Source organism: Vicia villosa, linkage group LG5 (assembly GCF_029867415.1).
Source record: "Vicia villosa cultivar HV-30 ecotype Madison, WI linkage group LG5, Vvil1.0, whole genome shotgun sequence".
Lineage (NCBI taxonomy): Eukaryota > Viridiplantae > Streptophyta > Magnoliopsida > Fabales > Fabaceae > Vicia > Vicia villosa.
The window spans coordinates 129637527-129653051 of NC_081184.1; the positions used below are offsets into that span (position 1 = coordinate 129637527).

Consider the following 15525-nt stretch of genomic DNA (forward strand, 5'->3'; position numbering starts at 1 on the left):
CGAATTTTGGAGGTATTTTGGAGTTTTAGTGGAGCACATCAAATGGTGCTTAAAGAAATGCTCATAATATCCGGCTAGAAAAGGTGATGAAGCATGTTGATCGTACCAAGGATTGTGCTTCGTCTTCAACCGAAAAAATGGAGGTCCCTTAGCTATCACCACCACCACCACAGCCATGAACATGATAACCAAATTCACCAACCACTTCCACTTCCTCCAACATTTTACCTCTCCCGTATCTGCCGAAACCTCGACACCCTCAAGAAGCTCCACGCTTCCCTCCTCATCCACGGCCTTCCCCTCGACACCAACCTCATCTCTCTCTACGCCTCCTTCGGCTCCCTCCCCCATGCACGAAACCTCTTCCACCGTTTACCCTCTCCAAACCTCCACTCCTTCAAACTCATCATCCGTTGGCATTTCCTCAACGACGACCATTCCCATGTCGTTTCATTCTACCACCTCGCTAGACTCACTCTCGGGTCCCTCAACGACCTCGTCGTTTTCTCCATTCTCCTCAAAACTTCTTCCCACTTACGCGACCTCGTTCTCACCACACGGCTTCACTGCCACATTCTCAAAGCTAAACCTCCTGATAGCTTTGTACTCACTAGTCTGGTTGATGCTTATTCTAAATGTGGGAAACTTCACTATGCGCGCAAGGTGTTTGATGAAATACCTGACCGGAATGTTGTGTCGTGGACTTCGATGATTGTTGCTTATGTACAAAATGACTGCGCTGAGGAAGGGTTGATGTTGTTTAATAGAATGAGGGAAGGGTTTGTTGATGGGAATGTGTTTACTGTTGGAAGTTTGGTAACTGCTTGCACTAAGTTGGGGTGTTTGCATCAGGGGAAATGGGTTCATGGATATGCTATTAAGAATGGGATTGAGATTAATTCTTTTTTGGCAACTTCTCTTTTGAATATGTATGTTAAATGTGGTGATATTGGAGATGCTCGTTCTGTGTTTGATGAGTTTTCAGTTTCAAGTTTTAGTAGTGATGATCTTGTTTTCTGGACTGCTATGATTGTTGGGTATACTCAGAGAGGTTATCCTCGAGCTGCGTTGGAATTGTTTACTGATGAGAAATGGTATGGGATTTTGCCTAATTCTGTTACTCTTGCGAGTTTGCTCTCTGCTTGTGCTCAACTGGAAAATGTTGTTTTGGGGAAGTTATTTCATGTTCTGGTAGTTAAGTATGGATTGGATGATACTTCAGTGAGAAATGCTCTTGTTGATATGTACGCAAAGTGTGGACACATTTTTGATGCGCGATATGTGTTTGAAACTTCGGTTGATAAGGACATTGTCTCTTGGAACTCTGTTATTTCTGGTTATGCACAAATTGGTTCTGCATATGAAGCTCTTGATCTCTTCAACAGGATGAGATTGGAGTTGTTTTCGCCGGATGCGGTTACGGTTGTCGGTGTTCTCTCAGCTTGTGCTTCTGTTGGTGGTCATCAAGTTGGTTCATCCCTTCATGCTTTTTCCTTCAAGTATGGTTTGGTATCCTCTAGCATCTACGTTGGCACTGCGTTGCTCAACTTTTATGCAAAATGTGGGGATGCAAAGTCAGCTCGCATAGTGTTTGATGAGATGGGAGAGAAGAATGCTGTGACCTGGGGTGCTATGATTGGTGGTTGTGGCATGCAAGGTGATGGAGTTGGATCTCTTGCGCTCTTTAAGGATATGTTGAAAGAGGAATTTGTGCCTAATGAAGTGGTTTTTACAACTTTATTAGCGGCTTGCAGCCATTCAGGGATGGTTGGAGAAGGATTGAGATTATTTGATTTTATGTGCAGGGAGTTAAATTTTGTTCCTTCCATGAAGCACTATGCATGTATGGTTGATCTGTTGGCACGTGCTGGCAATCTCCAAGAGGCATTGGATTTTATCGACAAGATGCCTGTTCAACCCAATGTTGGTGTGTTTGGAGCTTTTCTTCATGGTTGTGGACTTCATTCCAATTTTGAATTAGGAGAAGTGGCAATTAGGAGAATGTTGGAGTTGCATCCTGATCAAGCTTGTTATTACGTGCTCATCTCAAACTTGTATGCTTTGGATGGAAGATGGGGCATGGTCAAGCAGGTGAGAGAGATGATAAAGCAAATAGGATTAAACAAGGACCCCGGTGTTAGTTTAGTGAAGATGGATGTCAACAGTAGTGCTTATGCAAATGTCGCAGTTTGATATTATTGTCTTTGTGATCATAAAGCAGAACTACACGCTTAACAAAGTGGCTGGATTAGTTTCATGATCACCCTGCCAGAGACGTGACAGTTCTGAAAACAGTTCTAAAAACGAGTCTTGTAAATTTGAAGGTAACCGTTTGAACATAAGACAACAGTTCTAAAAACGAGTCTTGTAAATTTGAAGGTAACCGTTTGAACATAAGACTCAAGGTGCTTGGCAGGAGCTGATGGGTTTGAGGAGATCAAGTGTTCAAAAGGTCAGCATGAAATTGGTAAATGGCCTTGCTGTAGAAGCAAGGTTGTCTAGCTCGAAAGTCTAGGTAAACTCATGGAGCATTGTAGGCTCGACTCTAGGACATCACTGTACGAGTTTACTAGATGCAAAGCCAAAAGTAGATTGATATGAATGCTATGTTACCTTTGACTCAGTCCGTCTCTAAAACGGGGGAATGTTGGTCGGAGAATGGTCATGCTCAACAAATACTGGTTTCTACAAAAATAGTGGATTTTCATAATTTAAAAAAAGCTAGTTCAAGTGAGTTCTTTATGCAGAAATACACGCCAAACCGTAGGTAGGCATAGACGTTAGAGCAAAATAATCAAAGTTGTTGGAAACAAATACATTATGTAATTTGTATTCTTAAAATTTGACTTTAGATAGTGAATATATTTATTGAGTTACTTGTTTGGAAGTGATTGCAATCCCTTACGATTGAGGTTTCTCCTACTGCATGGGAGGGGGAAAACAACTAGAGGTAGAAAATGAGATTGACCTTACAATATTTTAGTTTACTGTTGTACTTGTCATTTTTTATAAGTGTCATTTCATCTCAAAGATGTATGTATAGTATTAGTATTTTGCATTCAATGTAAATTATAACTTCCTTCTTATTGAAGATAGTATATTTGCTCACTGCTCAATTAGGGGTGTGCAAAATAACCGGTTTCCATAAACCGATTTAGAAAATTTGGTGGACCAATTTTAAAAACCCAAACCATTTTGCATTAAAACTGATCCAAAACCATTTCATTGAACCAAAGTAAAACCGGTACCCATTATAAAAAACCAATTCTTAAATGGTTAACCTAATTTTCTATCACTTGCATAAGTTTTTTTTTTTTCAAAACGTAAGTTTTTTTTTCCATTCAGTGCTTCTTCTTCATCTTTCTTATTTTTATACTGATGTCGTTGAAATCAGTATAAAAAAGATTAAATTTTATTTGCTTCTTCAATCAGTCATTTTTCAATCAACTCTAAGAATACTTGTTCTTTTGGTTTTGTTGGTTGCTAAGTGATTCTAATAAATCTCTTGCATTTTTTTCATCTCCTTCAGATTTTCTAGATCTTAAAAGCAATTACTCTTTCATCTCCTCTTCCTAGAGCTTTTGAATTATCAGTTTTGTGTGATGCTGAAGTTGCTCTTATTGTTTTTTCAACAAGAGGAAAACTGTATGAATTTTTATCTATTGTTGCATTTTAACTTTGCTCAGTATTTATTTTTATTGATAAAAAATTAGTTTTAAAATTGGTTTTAAAAAAACTGGTTTTTTATTTTATTTTTTTTTAAAAAAAGAACTAGTTTTGAGAGAACCGGTTAAAAACCGGTTTTTTTTGTTAAAATTGGTTTTTATGAAAAACCGGTTTAGAACCGAACCAGTTCTTATGTAAACCGGTTTTAATAAAATAGTTTTAAGATTCAAACCAAACCATATATATGGTTCAATTTGGTTTGGTTATTGATCCATGCACACCCCTATGCTCAATTATATGGTTTCATAGTGATGTTTTCTCATTTTTATTTCTTTTCCTTATTTCTTTGGTGAAACTTCTTATGAGGTGAAGATGAAAAGTGCTGCTTCTCAAATGCGAGAACGATTCTTCTGAGAAAATTCCTTAGTTGTGTTTACATTTATACGCCTACCTCTTGGAGTATTTTTTGTATATGTTGATAATGGTTATGTATTGGCACGGTGCAAAGCTATTTGGCATTGCCTTCTGCATGTCTTTGTATTTTACTTGGAAACATACTATGACTGACTATTTGTCTTTGCTGTTATAGTTTATATTGTCACACTGTCTGAAATGACTAGGGAGAAGAATGTCTTTATTTATGAAAGTTATTTTAGTGCAATTTACTTCGATACATCTGTTGCTTATTCACCATTGTATATTTCACGGTTCATATGATTTCTCAAAGTATATTGATTAACATACTCAACCCAACTTAGTTGAGAAAGACTTTTGATAGTTGTTTTGTCTTTTACCATTTGTACCCTTTTCCACCATGATTCTTTTGTTCGGAATGTCTTGCTAGCAGCTAAAAAAAACCAAAAAAGTGGCAACTAAGAGTTAATCGCTTTGATGTTCAATTGACCCATAAAACCAAAAAGTCTCCTTATTTTAAAGACATTTTGGGAATTTCTTAATACATCTATGGCGAACCAAACCTATGAAAACTCCAATTTGTCCTTCGAATATGCGTATCCGAACGCATCTAATATTTCATTTTCAGAAGTTTTGGTTATGCATATCTGAAATAATCTAATATTTTGTCTTTAGGAGTTTTTGAATATGAATATCGGAACTAATGAAGTGTTATGAATTAATTAAAATCCAGGTGTATCAATTGTATTACCTTACTATATACAATTTATATGAATATAAATATACATTTATGTAGTCTCATTAAACACATATTATAATACATAAAATACTTTTTCAATAAAAGAGAAATTAAAACCAATCGTTAGTTGGTTCAGTGGTGATTGACGCCGAACTTGGTAGGGAGAACTACGGTTCGATCGCAGTTGACCGGTGGTTATATAAACAAATAAAATAAAACAAAAATTAAGACAGATACAAATTTCTCTTAATTAATAATGGATGTTGTCAATACTGTTTTTTTTTATAAATATGTATTATTACATCAACTTAAAATTAAATGATTTAAATGATCAATATACATACATTTAAAAAATTATATTAAAAAAGATAATAATCATTTTATTAATGTATTTTTTATTACTCATATCTATTATAAAATTAAAAAAATTGTTATTCAATGTACAATTTTTTACAACACAATGCAGGGTATATTTATATTTATATTCATATAAATTATAAATAATAAGATAATACAACTAAAACAATTGATACACCTTAATTCTAATCGATTCTTAACACTCTATTAGTACAGATATCCATACACGAAAATCACTTAAAGGCGAAATATTGAGTTATTTCGGATATGCATATCCGAGAACCACCTGAAAATAAAATGTTAGGATACTTCAGAAATGAATATGCGAAAACCTAAACCTCATGAAAATGAAATATTCAACGTGTTCAAATATGCATATCCAAATGTCAAAGATATTTTTTAGTTTTCCTCAACGATCTCTAAGAAATTTATAAACATTTTTGCTTCTATTGGACAGTGACTCAACAGCATGTAGGGACCAAAGTGAGTGAATATGATAAACTTTTTGTACTTATATGGCAATAACTTTTCATCATGTATTGATATTTATATGGCGAAAAAAAAATTTAAATAACTAGGTTTAATAAAAAAAATACGGAAAAAACCATGTTTTCAGGGTAATTACCAAACTGTCTAGGTTTGGGTCCCCGGGGAAATGGATGCGCCAAATGAAATGGCGCATACATGTGTTGCATGCCAAATCATTTGGCGCATGAGAAGGGAAAATTAGGGCAAGCCATTTCAAATGGCGCATGGGTATAGGTTCCCACACATAGGCGCCATTTCATATGGCTCCTATGTGTTGGGTTATTTTTTTTAAAAAAAAAACCCCTTTGGGTATTTTCGCGCACCGTTTTTTATTCCGGTCTTTTATTTTCGTAAAAACGTCTGAGAAATCGAGTTCGTAAAATTTTTAGTAACCCTATATAATGTATGCGTTATCGATATCGGTTTTTTACTAAAGCTCAATTTATTGATGAAAGACCGATGAACGGTTACAAGAGTTGGTAAGCGAAACTGATACATTGCATTAAAAAAAATACAGATTATACTAAACTTGCGACGCTGTCGAGCCACGATTAGGGCATCTTTTTATATTATGCCCCACTTGACGGCAAATGCTGCATTTTCGTTCCATTTTGTCGCGGACGTCCATTTCGGTTCTAATCCGTGTACTATTGGGACGCCCTTTTTTCTTTCGCCGCATTCCGTCGTTGTGCCAAACTACCTCTCCATCATACTCAGGCCAGTAATCCTCCTTGGCCACCACAGGAAACGCAACACTGTAAACTCTGAGCAATGTCTGAGTCTTGTAAATCGGAGACAGTAGTGATATAGCGTCGCGGTGGGCATACGCACATGCAGCTATGACGTGTGAGCAAGGCATACGAAAAGCTTGAAACCTTCCACAGTCGCACCAATCTTCGTCAAGAAGAACCCTATATTGTTGCCTTGGCAGTCCCTCATTGTGGTCAATTGTCTCGCGCACACTGAACGTGCGATTGAATCGGTCGAAAGAAGTCACTTGATGAGTGTTCGCTTTTGCCGATTGCTGTTGCATAAATTTCATGCAACTATCGCTTAATAGTTGACCAGCTTGCCTAACATCACCCCATCTCCTGCCTCTTGTTGAGAAGAGTGAAGCCATCCTAAAGTATGTGGCCTCCACCAGTGCTGTGATTGGAAGGTTACGAATGCCTTTGAAAACGCCATTCATGGATTCCATGAGATTGGTTGTCATATGGCCCCATCGCACGCCATTGTCGTAAGCCCTTGTCCATTTGTCCCTGGAAAGATTATCTACCCAAGTACCTGCCTCTGGATTTGTCATTACAATCTCACTCCGATAATGTTGGAATGTGGGTTGGGTCAATGCATAACCAGCATTGACTAGGGCCTTTCTTAGATGTCTGTCCTTGATCTCCCGCATGAAGTTTTGGGCGATGTGGCGAATACAGTAGACGTGTTTTGAAGGGGGGTCATGCCATCCGTTCGTTGGATTATTGTAAGCACTCTCTATGGAAGCGTGCCTATCAGAGATTAAACATATGTCAGGCTGGGGAGCAACATGTTCTCGGAGGTTCCTTAGAAAGAAACTCCAAGCCGCCGCTGTTTCACCTTCGACGATAGCAAATGCCACTGGAAATATGTTGCTGTTCCCGTCTTGTGCAACCGCCATCAGCATGGTTCCTTTGTATTTGCCGTATAACCATGTCCCATCAATTTGAAGTATGGGTTTACAGTGTGCAAAACCTCGGACGCAAGGTTTGAACGCCCAAAAAAGCCGATGGAATATTCCGTTTCCTTGGACAGGGTTTCCATCCGGGGCATGCGCGGGCAGTGTCTCTAGAATAGTAACAGTGCCAGGTGCGTAACTATGTAGCGCATTGAGGTATCGCGGAAGAATTTTGTATGACTCCTCCCAGTTGCCGTAGACTGTCTCAATTGCCTTTGTTTTTGCAACCCACGCCTTTCTGTAAGATGGAGTGTAGTTGAAGGTTGTAACGATGTGTGATATTATATTTTTAACCTTCAGAGACGGATCAGAGCTTATGAGAGGCAAGATCTCCTGACATATAAGATCGTCACTGAGTTTTGTATGATCCTGGGAATTGGTAGGGTTGACACACGTGTGTTTCTGCGTAATCGACCCTATTTTCCATGCATTACTTCTCTTCCTATAAGAGGCCAACAGTCTGAACCCGCACTCTGGATTTTTACAAGTGATTACATACCGTTCCAGGTTTGAACGGTCTACTTCAAAATCAACGTTGTTCGCCATGTGCCATTTTTTTATTCTTCTCAGACATGCCTCCTTAGAAGGAAACTTGTCTCCTTCCTTTAATTCTTCGTCATTTTGGATGTAGGGTGTGAAGAAGATGTCAGATGATGGTTCGTCACCTTGGAGGTTCAAGTTACTCATATGTGCTGGAGGTGCGTACGCATGAGCTGGAGGCACCAACGTTTGATGCTCGTCGTCGGATTCCTCGTTGACCATGTCGTCAAATTCAGTTTCCAGATCGTCTTCTTCCTCGTCAATGACGTCAACCTCGTCTTGCTCGTTGACTGGTGGGTCAATAACTTGTGACTGGACAATATTAGTTTCTTGTGTCTCAACCTGAAGAGTAACGTACAGCTCGATGGAATCCAACCCAGAGTATTCGTGGGTGGTAAACATATCTTGCAAGTCTTCGTCATTGGCAATTTCCATCTCGTAAAACTTGACGGTGTTGTCTTCATTGAAATTGGGACATTGGTAAAAAACGCTTGCAATAGGACCCATTGCAATCTTAGAGTATAGTCGCTGAATGAAGTACGAAAATGTTGCTCTTTTGCTCAACAACAATGGTACAACCTGAGTGTTTCTCATCACAAAACCGGCTATCTCATGAGAGTAGGTCTCACCGTTTAGATGGGCATGGACAAGATACTGGGTTGATGAAGTCATTTTTGGAGGGGAAAGTGTGTGGGTGTTGTAAGCTCAAGTCAGATTAGGTAAAATTGTTGGTGTGAGTTGTAATGTTTAGTATATATTGAATGTCTTATAAATTGTGCTTCTTATGTCCTTGCATTATCTCAACACATAGACACACTGATCTATGTCCTGTACCCCATCACGCGTCTGAAAGAATTCCTGATAAGATTCCTGTAACGATTCCCCTAGGCAGAGCATGCATGCAACCCTATCTGGCAGCTAGTTCTGCAATAATTATTTATATATATATATATATATATATATATATATATATATATATATATATATATATATATATATCTTTATTTATGCATATATAAATATTTATATATATATATATATATATATATATATATATAAAATATATATATATATATATATATATATATATATATATATATATATATCTTTATTTATGCATATATATTTATTTATATATATATATATATATATTTATTTATATATATATATATATATATATATATATATATATATATATATATATATATATATATATATATATATATATATATCTTTATTTATGCATATATATATATATATATATATATATATCTTTATTTATGCATATATATATATATATATATATATATATATATATATATATTTATATATATCTTTATTTATGCATATATATATTTATTTATATATATCTATTTATATATATATATATATATATATATATATATATATATATATATATATATATATAAATATTTATTTATATATATATATATATATATTTATATATATCTATTTATATATATATATATATATATATATATATATATCTTTATTTATGCATATATAAATATTTATATATATATATATATATATATATATATATGTATATATATATATATATATCTTTATTTATGCATATATAATATATATATATATATATATATATATATATATATATATATATATATATATATATATATATATATATATATATATATGTTAATATATGGTGGTTCTTACAGACCCACTAGTATAGGTCTGCCACTATCTTCCGAATTGATTATAAAAGACAGGCACACTGATCTAGGTCTGCAACAGGATTCCGTATTGATTGTAAAAGACAGACACACTGATCTAGGTCTGCCACCAGATTCCGCATTGATTATACAAGACAGACACACTGATCTATGTCTGTCACCAGATTCCGAATTGATTACAAAAGACAGACACACTGATCTAGGTCTGTTTATATATAACTAATAATTACGTATATATATTTTATTTAATAAATATAAATATTGTAATTAATAATTATATGTATTTTAATAATATATATTACTAATTATAAATATAGTTAATAATTACGTATATAAATTACCATATATATGTATGTTAATTATTGTACACGTCCGCTAGGGTAAATATTGTCCAGACGAAAACAACTAACACAACAACCACATTTATTTTAATTCAATGACCCTGCGTTGACAACACAAAACCATCGGTAAATCACGATGTTAAGTTGCAGAATAGAAAAGAAGAGAAAAGAACACAGAACAACTGGTAGTACACGCTCACTCTTTGCAACAAATAAAACAACAGTTAATCTAAACTACTCAAGTGTCACTGCAATAACAAGGGGATCTTCAACGCCTCGGTTAACTTCTCCACTGTGTGTCCAAAACATTAGATCCACGTCCACATCGTCTTTCACACGATCCCAATAATACATGTACGTGCCTTCAGGGTTATTATCCGTCAACGTAATGTATGGACATCGGTAATCTAGCTGTTTAACTTTTCTGGTTGGACCATCTAGTTGACGAAACCCAGTGTTGATGGCTCTAACAATTCTCTGGAAATTCCAGTGAGGGTTAAGGCAAACCCGCATGTGACTACCTTCCTCAAAGAAGACCACAGCCCAAACAGAGTTCATTTTTAAGTGTTTACACTATGATTGAAAGAAGAGTTAGTACTTCAACTCCACACGCACACTTCTATTTATAGCGGGTGCAAGGCAGAGGGAAATTTTATTGTTAATTATTAATAACTTAAATAATAATTGGAAACTTTGTAACAATAAAATATCATTTCATTGAAATATGTTAACAACATTTAATTGAAAGGTACAGATATGCTAAGAGCATTTAATTGAACGGTACCGAAGTTACTGAAATGATATAGAAACTGTAGCGCCTAAGATATAACAACGGTTAAAACAATGTCTTCTCTGTCCTCCATCATTAGAGTGCATTGGATGTCGTCTTCCATAGTCTCCCACCAACGCTGCCTTTCGAGAAAAACACCTCCCCTTGTTCGAAGTCTCTTGATAGATCGGATTTGTTCGCCTGGACTGAACTCTCCGTCCAAAAACCTGAGGATGTTTCTCTTAAGCTGATCCATGGTTTGGATATTCCAAAACATCACTTGCATGGGAGGTTTGACTGCCGAGAAGATAACGTATCCGTTCCTTCTACGAACGTCCGGTTGGTAATTCAGACGCCTAACAGGAGGTGGAGGCTCAGAAGTCCGGTGCGACCCATCTGGCCTAATTCGAGTTCTCATTTTTCAGTGTGGGTACCAGTGCGCAAGAAACCCTAATTTATAGAGGCATAGACGTCTTGCCGTAGCCTCATTTCCTCATTAGGGTTTCTTCTAGGAAGACCACGTAGGTAAGATAACCAAAACCCTAATTGTGATACGAAAACCCTAATTTTGAAAAAAAAAAGTTTCCTTCTAATGCGCCATTTGATTTGGCGCATTAGTGCTTTTTCTCCTCAGTAAGTCGCCAAATGAAATGGCGCATTAGAAGGATTTTAAAAAAAAAGCCATTTGATTTGGCGCATCCCTTGTTGGTGTGGACCACCACCTGGCCCCACATGGTCCCCACCTGCAAGTGCTGAAACGATTCCAGGAGTTACTGTAAACCAGCATGGAGTTACTGTTAACAAGCATGCGACTGCAAAAATTTCTGATAAGATTCCTGATCAGATTCCTGCCAGGATTCCTCCTACTCCTGCATGCATGCTACCCGAGCTGTCACCTAGACCTGAGCTGCATGCATCCCACCATGCCTTGTCACCGAAAGTTTGACTGCATGCATGCCAACACATTCTGCAGAAGCAACACCAAACACTTATGGCTGTGTTGACATGTCAAGCATGCATGATGTTACCGTTTTTTTCCTCATCAATATATAAAGCACTTGGAATTCTGGAGATACATCACCATAATCACTCATCTACTCTTAGAACAATCCTTTTGCAATCAGCTTACGAATTTTCAGCCTTCAACCATGTCTCTCCTAACCATGGGCGAAACACACAGAGGAACCCCCCAGAACATCGCTACCTACGTAAGTGTATTAGTATTACTTTAAAATCATGCAACTGTCCCTGATAAACTAACTGATTTTTTGGGCATGCTTACTCTTTTTAGAACGTTCAACGTTTTCGCACTCGTAGTCACGCTACCATCGCTCCGGACGACCGCATTATACCATACCTGAACGTTGCTGGTTTCGGTCCGATTAGCAGGATCGCCGAGTCTTCTATTGACCACAAGTTTGTTCTTGCTTTGCTAGAACGCTGGAGGCCAGAGACACACACCTTCCATCTTCCAACAGGGGAGTGCACCATCACCCTTGAAGACGTTCATATGCTACTTGGCCTTCCTGTTGATGGTAAGGCAATTAATGGTTGTGTTATGCAGGCAAATTGCTTATGCCATGAGGCAATTGGGATAGACTTGATAGAAGGAGCCGTTGGTGCTAGGGGGCAAGGTGTTAACCTCAAGAGGTTAAAGGATTATTATAAAAAATTTCACTTGAATGATGCGTCTCCCCAAGAGACCATACTGCAGAAAACTAGGTGTTACGTACTGTTGCTTATTGGAAACGTTTTGTTCCCAGATAGCACTGGTAACACGGTTAACTTTATGTATCTTCGTTTGCTAATGGATTTTAGTAGAGTTGGTCTGTACAGCTGGGGGTCTGCGGTTCTGGCTACCGTGTACCAGTCACTATGCAAAAACGCGGTTGCTGAGTCCTGCACATTCTATGGATGCGCCCTGTTGGTGCAGGTGTGGGGGTGGTGGAGGATGCCCATACTGGCCCCGGTTAACAACGGAAGTTGGGACTTTCCGTATGCCTTGAGGTAAGTTTTTAGTATACCATTTTCTCCTTACACATTCTACTCCATTCTAACTAAATCATTATATTTTCGTTGTAGATATTGTGTGAAAAAAATGGACTTCACACTTAATCCGCGGTCAAATATCACAATGTACCGCATGCTAATTGATCACCTTGGACACCATCAGGTATTATCTCTAATTCTTTTCTTTTTTTTTTTTTTAAGTATTTTCCATAAATAATTTTTCCGGCAGTAACGTATAACTCTCATGCATGCAGTTCATATGGCGACCATATCTCGAGTGCGAGTATGAGCCTAGAGCTCAGGATGCAGAAATTTGGACGACAAAGTGTTGCTTAATCCGGTACAACATAATAGAAATGCATCAAAGTGACCGGGTGATGCTTCAGTTTGGGATGCGTCAACGGATACCCGACCCTCCTGTTGACTTGGGAGTGTGGCACCTAAAAAGAGTTAACCATCAATGGACACACCAACACTGGAAGGATTTTGCACCCGATCAGCGCCAGATGTGGAAGAACCGTCGCCAGTATGTCCTAAACTTCCCCGTTAGTGACCATGAAATGAAACCTTCTCCTGAATACATGAGTTGGTATCGTACAGCCACATCCCCTAACTTGTTTCTTGCAGCTCCGTTCTATTTAATTGATCCCCGTGCACAGAACTACATCTTGCCACAACAACAACAACCGGAAGAGGAACAACAACAACAACAACACGAACAACAACAACAACTCCGGCAACAACAACGACAACAGCAACGACAACAACAACGCCTACAACAACGCCAACAACAGCACCTACAACAGCAACAACAACAACAACTCCAGCAACAACAACTCCAGCAACAACAACAAAATATTTTCAGTACTCCTTCCCGTTCCGCACGTAACATCCGCCAATCAAATATGTTCCAATCCCAATCTCAACCATTACAAGGGTATGAAGACCGCCATCCTTCCTCGGACCAATATCAGACCCACTCACAACCATTCGGATTTACAACATTTGCTGGGTCCTCAAGGGGATTCGGCCAAAACCTAACTCCCGGTTCATCTAGCCTTCATCTTAGTCCCGACGTTGGTCCTCATGGTGAATCCTCTTACCGTGGCGCCCCCTCCGGCTACGTAACACCTACAAACCAATTCGGCTTTAACCAAGGTAGTTCTAGTGTTGCGGGATGCTATGAACCGGAAGTCTTTTCCCACCCCACTCCACCACCACGAATAAACACATTTGAGGGAATGGGTAGCCGACTTTACAACAGCGGTTTTCCGGATAATTATGGGGGCGTCGACGAATTCATAGACAGCGATCCACGCGACATCCCAGTACCAGCCCCGTGACACAAACCCAACAAGAAGCACAAAGGGGAAGGGGTGGGGGTAGAGCTAGGGCAAGAGGCGGTGTCAATATTCGCGGCGGAATCAACGATCGCGGTAAACGTGTCATTACAAGACCAGGTTGCGGAACGGATGGCTATCTTGGTGATGGACGTCATTGATCATTTTGTTGTATTTTCCATTAATCTTTGGTATCGTTTCTGAAATTAATTGTAACCGATGTTTAGTTTTTAAATTATATTGTAATCGATGTTTAGTTTTTAAATTATATTGTAATCGATGTTACAATTTTGATTTTCGTTTTCTGCATTACATTTTTAAGGCGAAAAAAATATTTTTCAAATTTATTTCTGTAAATATCATAACAAATAAAATTAAAAAAAAATATTTTAAATTTAATATATTCCAGTAAAATGAAGTAAAAAAAAATGAAAAAAAAAATAAAAAAAAAGGCCTTGAACTAAGGCGCCAAATGGTTTGGCTTCTAGGGCAAAACCCTAGACTTATGCGCCATTCCATTTGGCGCAAACCTTTGGGATTTTAGGGCATGCCATTTCATTTGGCGCATGCACCCAAAATTTACACCTATACGCCATTTCATTTGGCGCATTCAGTATTCTGATATCCCAAACCTAGACAGTTTGGTAAATACCCCGAAAACATGGTTTTTTTCGTATTTTTTTATCAAACCTAGTTATTTAAAATTTTTTTTCTTATATGGCAATAACTTTTGAAATTTGAAATATATACTTAAAATATATACTTAGTTGGAGTAATTGTGGTATTATTAGAATATTTTGTTCAAAATGAGTATTGAATCTCTATCCTTTAAAATATTTTTTAAAATAAGGATAAATAATGAAATGAAAAAGTATTATACCATTTAATTTTTTTAAATTGAAACAAAACCTAGAATATTTTAGAAACACTATATTGAAAAGATATATTGAAGATTGTTTTCTCTCATTTTTATAATAAAATAAATGCTTGCAAGATAAATAAATAGTAATTTAGAAAATAATTGTTAGGATAATTTATTTTCGCTTTAGTCAAGATTCAAACCCATGACCTATATGATCTTCAAAAAAGAATAATATGTGTCTAAACCTTGTGAAAAGTAGAGATGACTTTTGAGATGTGTCGCATATGAAATATGTGTCTAAACCTTGTGAAAAGTAGAGATGAATTTGTGCCACATATGAATATGAGTGATGTGGCACAGATGAAGTTGATGTATAATTACAATGTTGTATTATAAATAGATTGAATGGAAACGAAATGATATTTCATTCCACTCCAACAATTACCACTATTTTCTTACCCTCCAATTTGAGCGGATCGAAAAAATGACTTTGTTCTGTCTTAAAATTTTTAAACATAATGAAATTGTGCTTC

General features: G+C 37.0%; 1 protein-coding gene across 1 annotated transcript; it reads left to right on the plus strand.

Annotated features, from left to right (window-relative positions):
* On the plus strand, positions 1 to 3206 carry LOC131602472 (pentatricopeptide repeat-containing protein At2g03380, mitochondrial). The gene is made up of 2 exons (XM_058874596.1): positions 1 to 2324; positions 2380 to 3206. Exon 1 carries the CDS (start codon positions 94 to 96, stop codon positions 2191 to 2193), a length of 2100 nt encoding a protein of 699 aa, XP_058730579.1. The 5' UTR covers positions 1 to 93; the 3' UTR covers positions 2194 to 2324; positions 2380 to 3206.
* The last annotated feature ends 12319 nt before the right edge of the window (positions 3207 to 15525 follow it).

What these genes read in the sequence shown, in the direction of transcription:
- LOC131602472 (XM_058874596.1), top strand. Translation starts at nt 94, where the DNA reads ATGTTGATCGTACCAAGGATTGTGCTTCGTCTTCAACCGAAAAAATGG.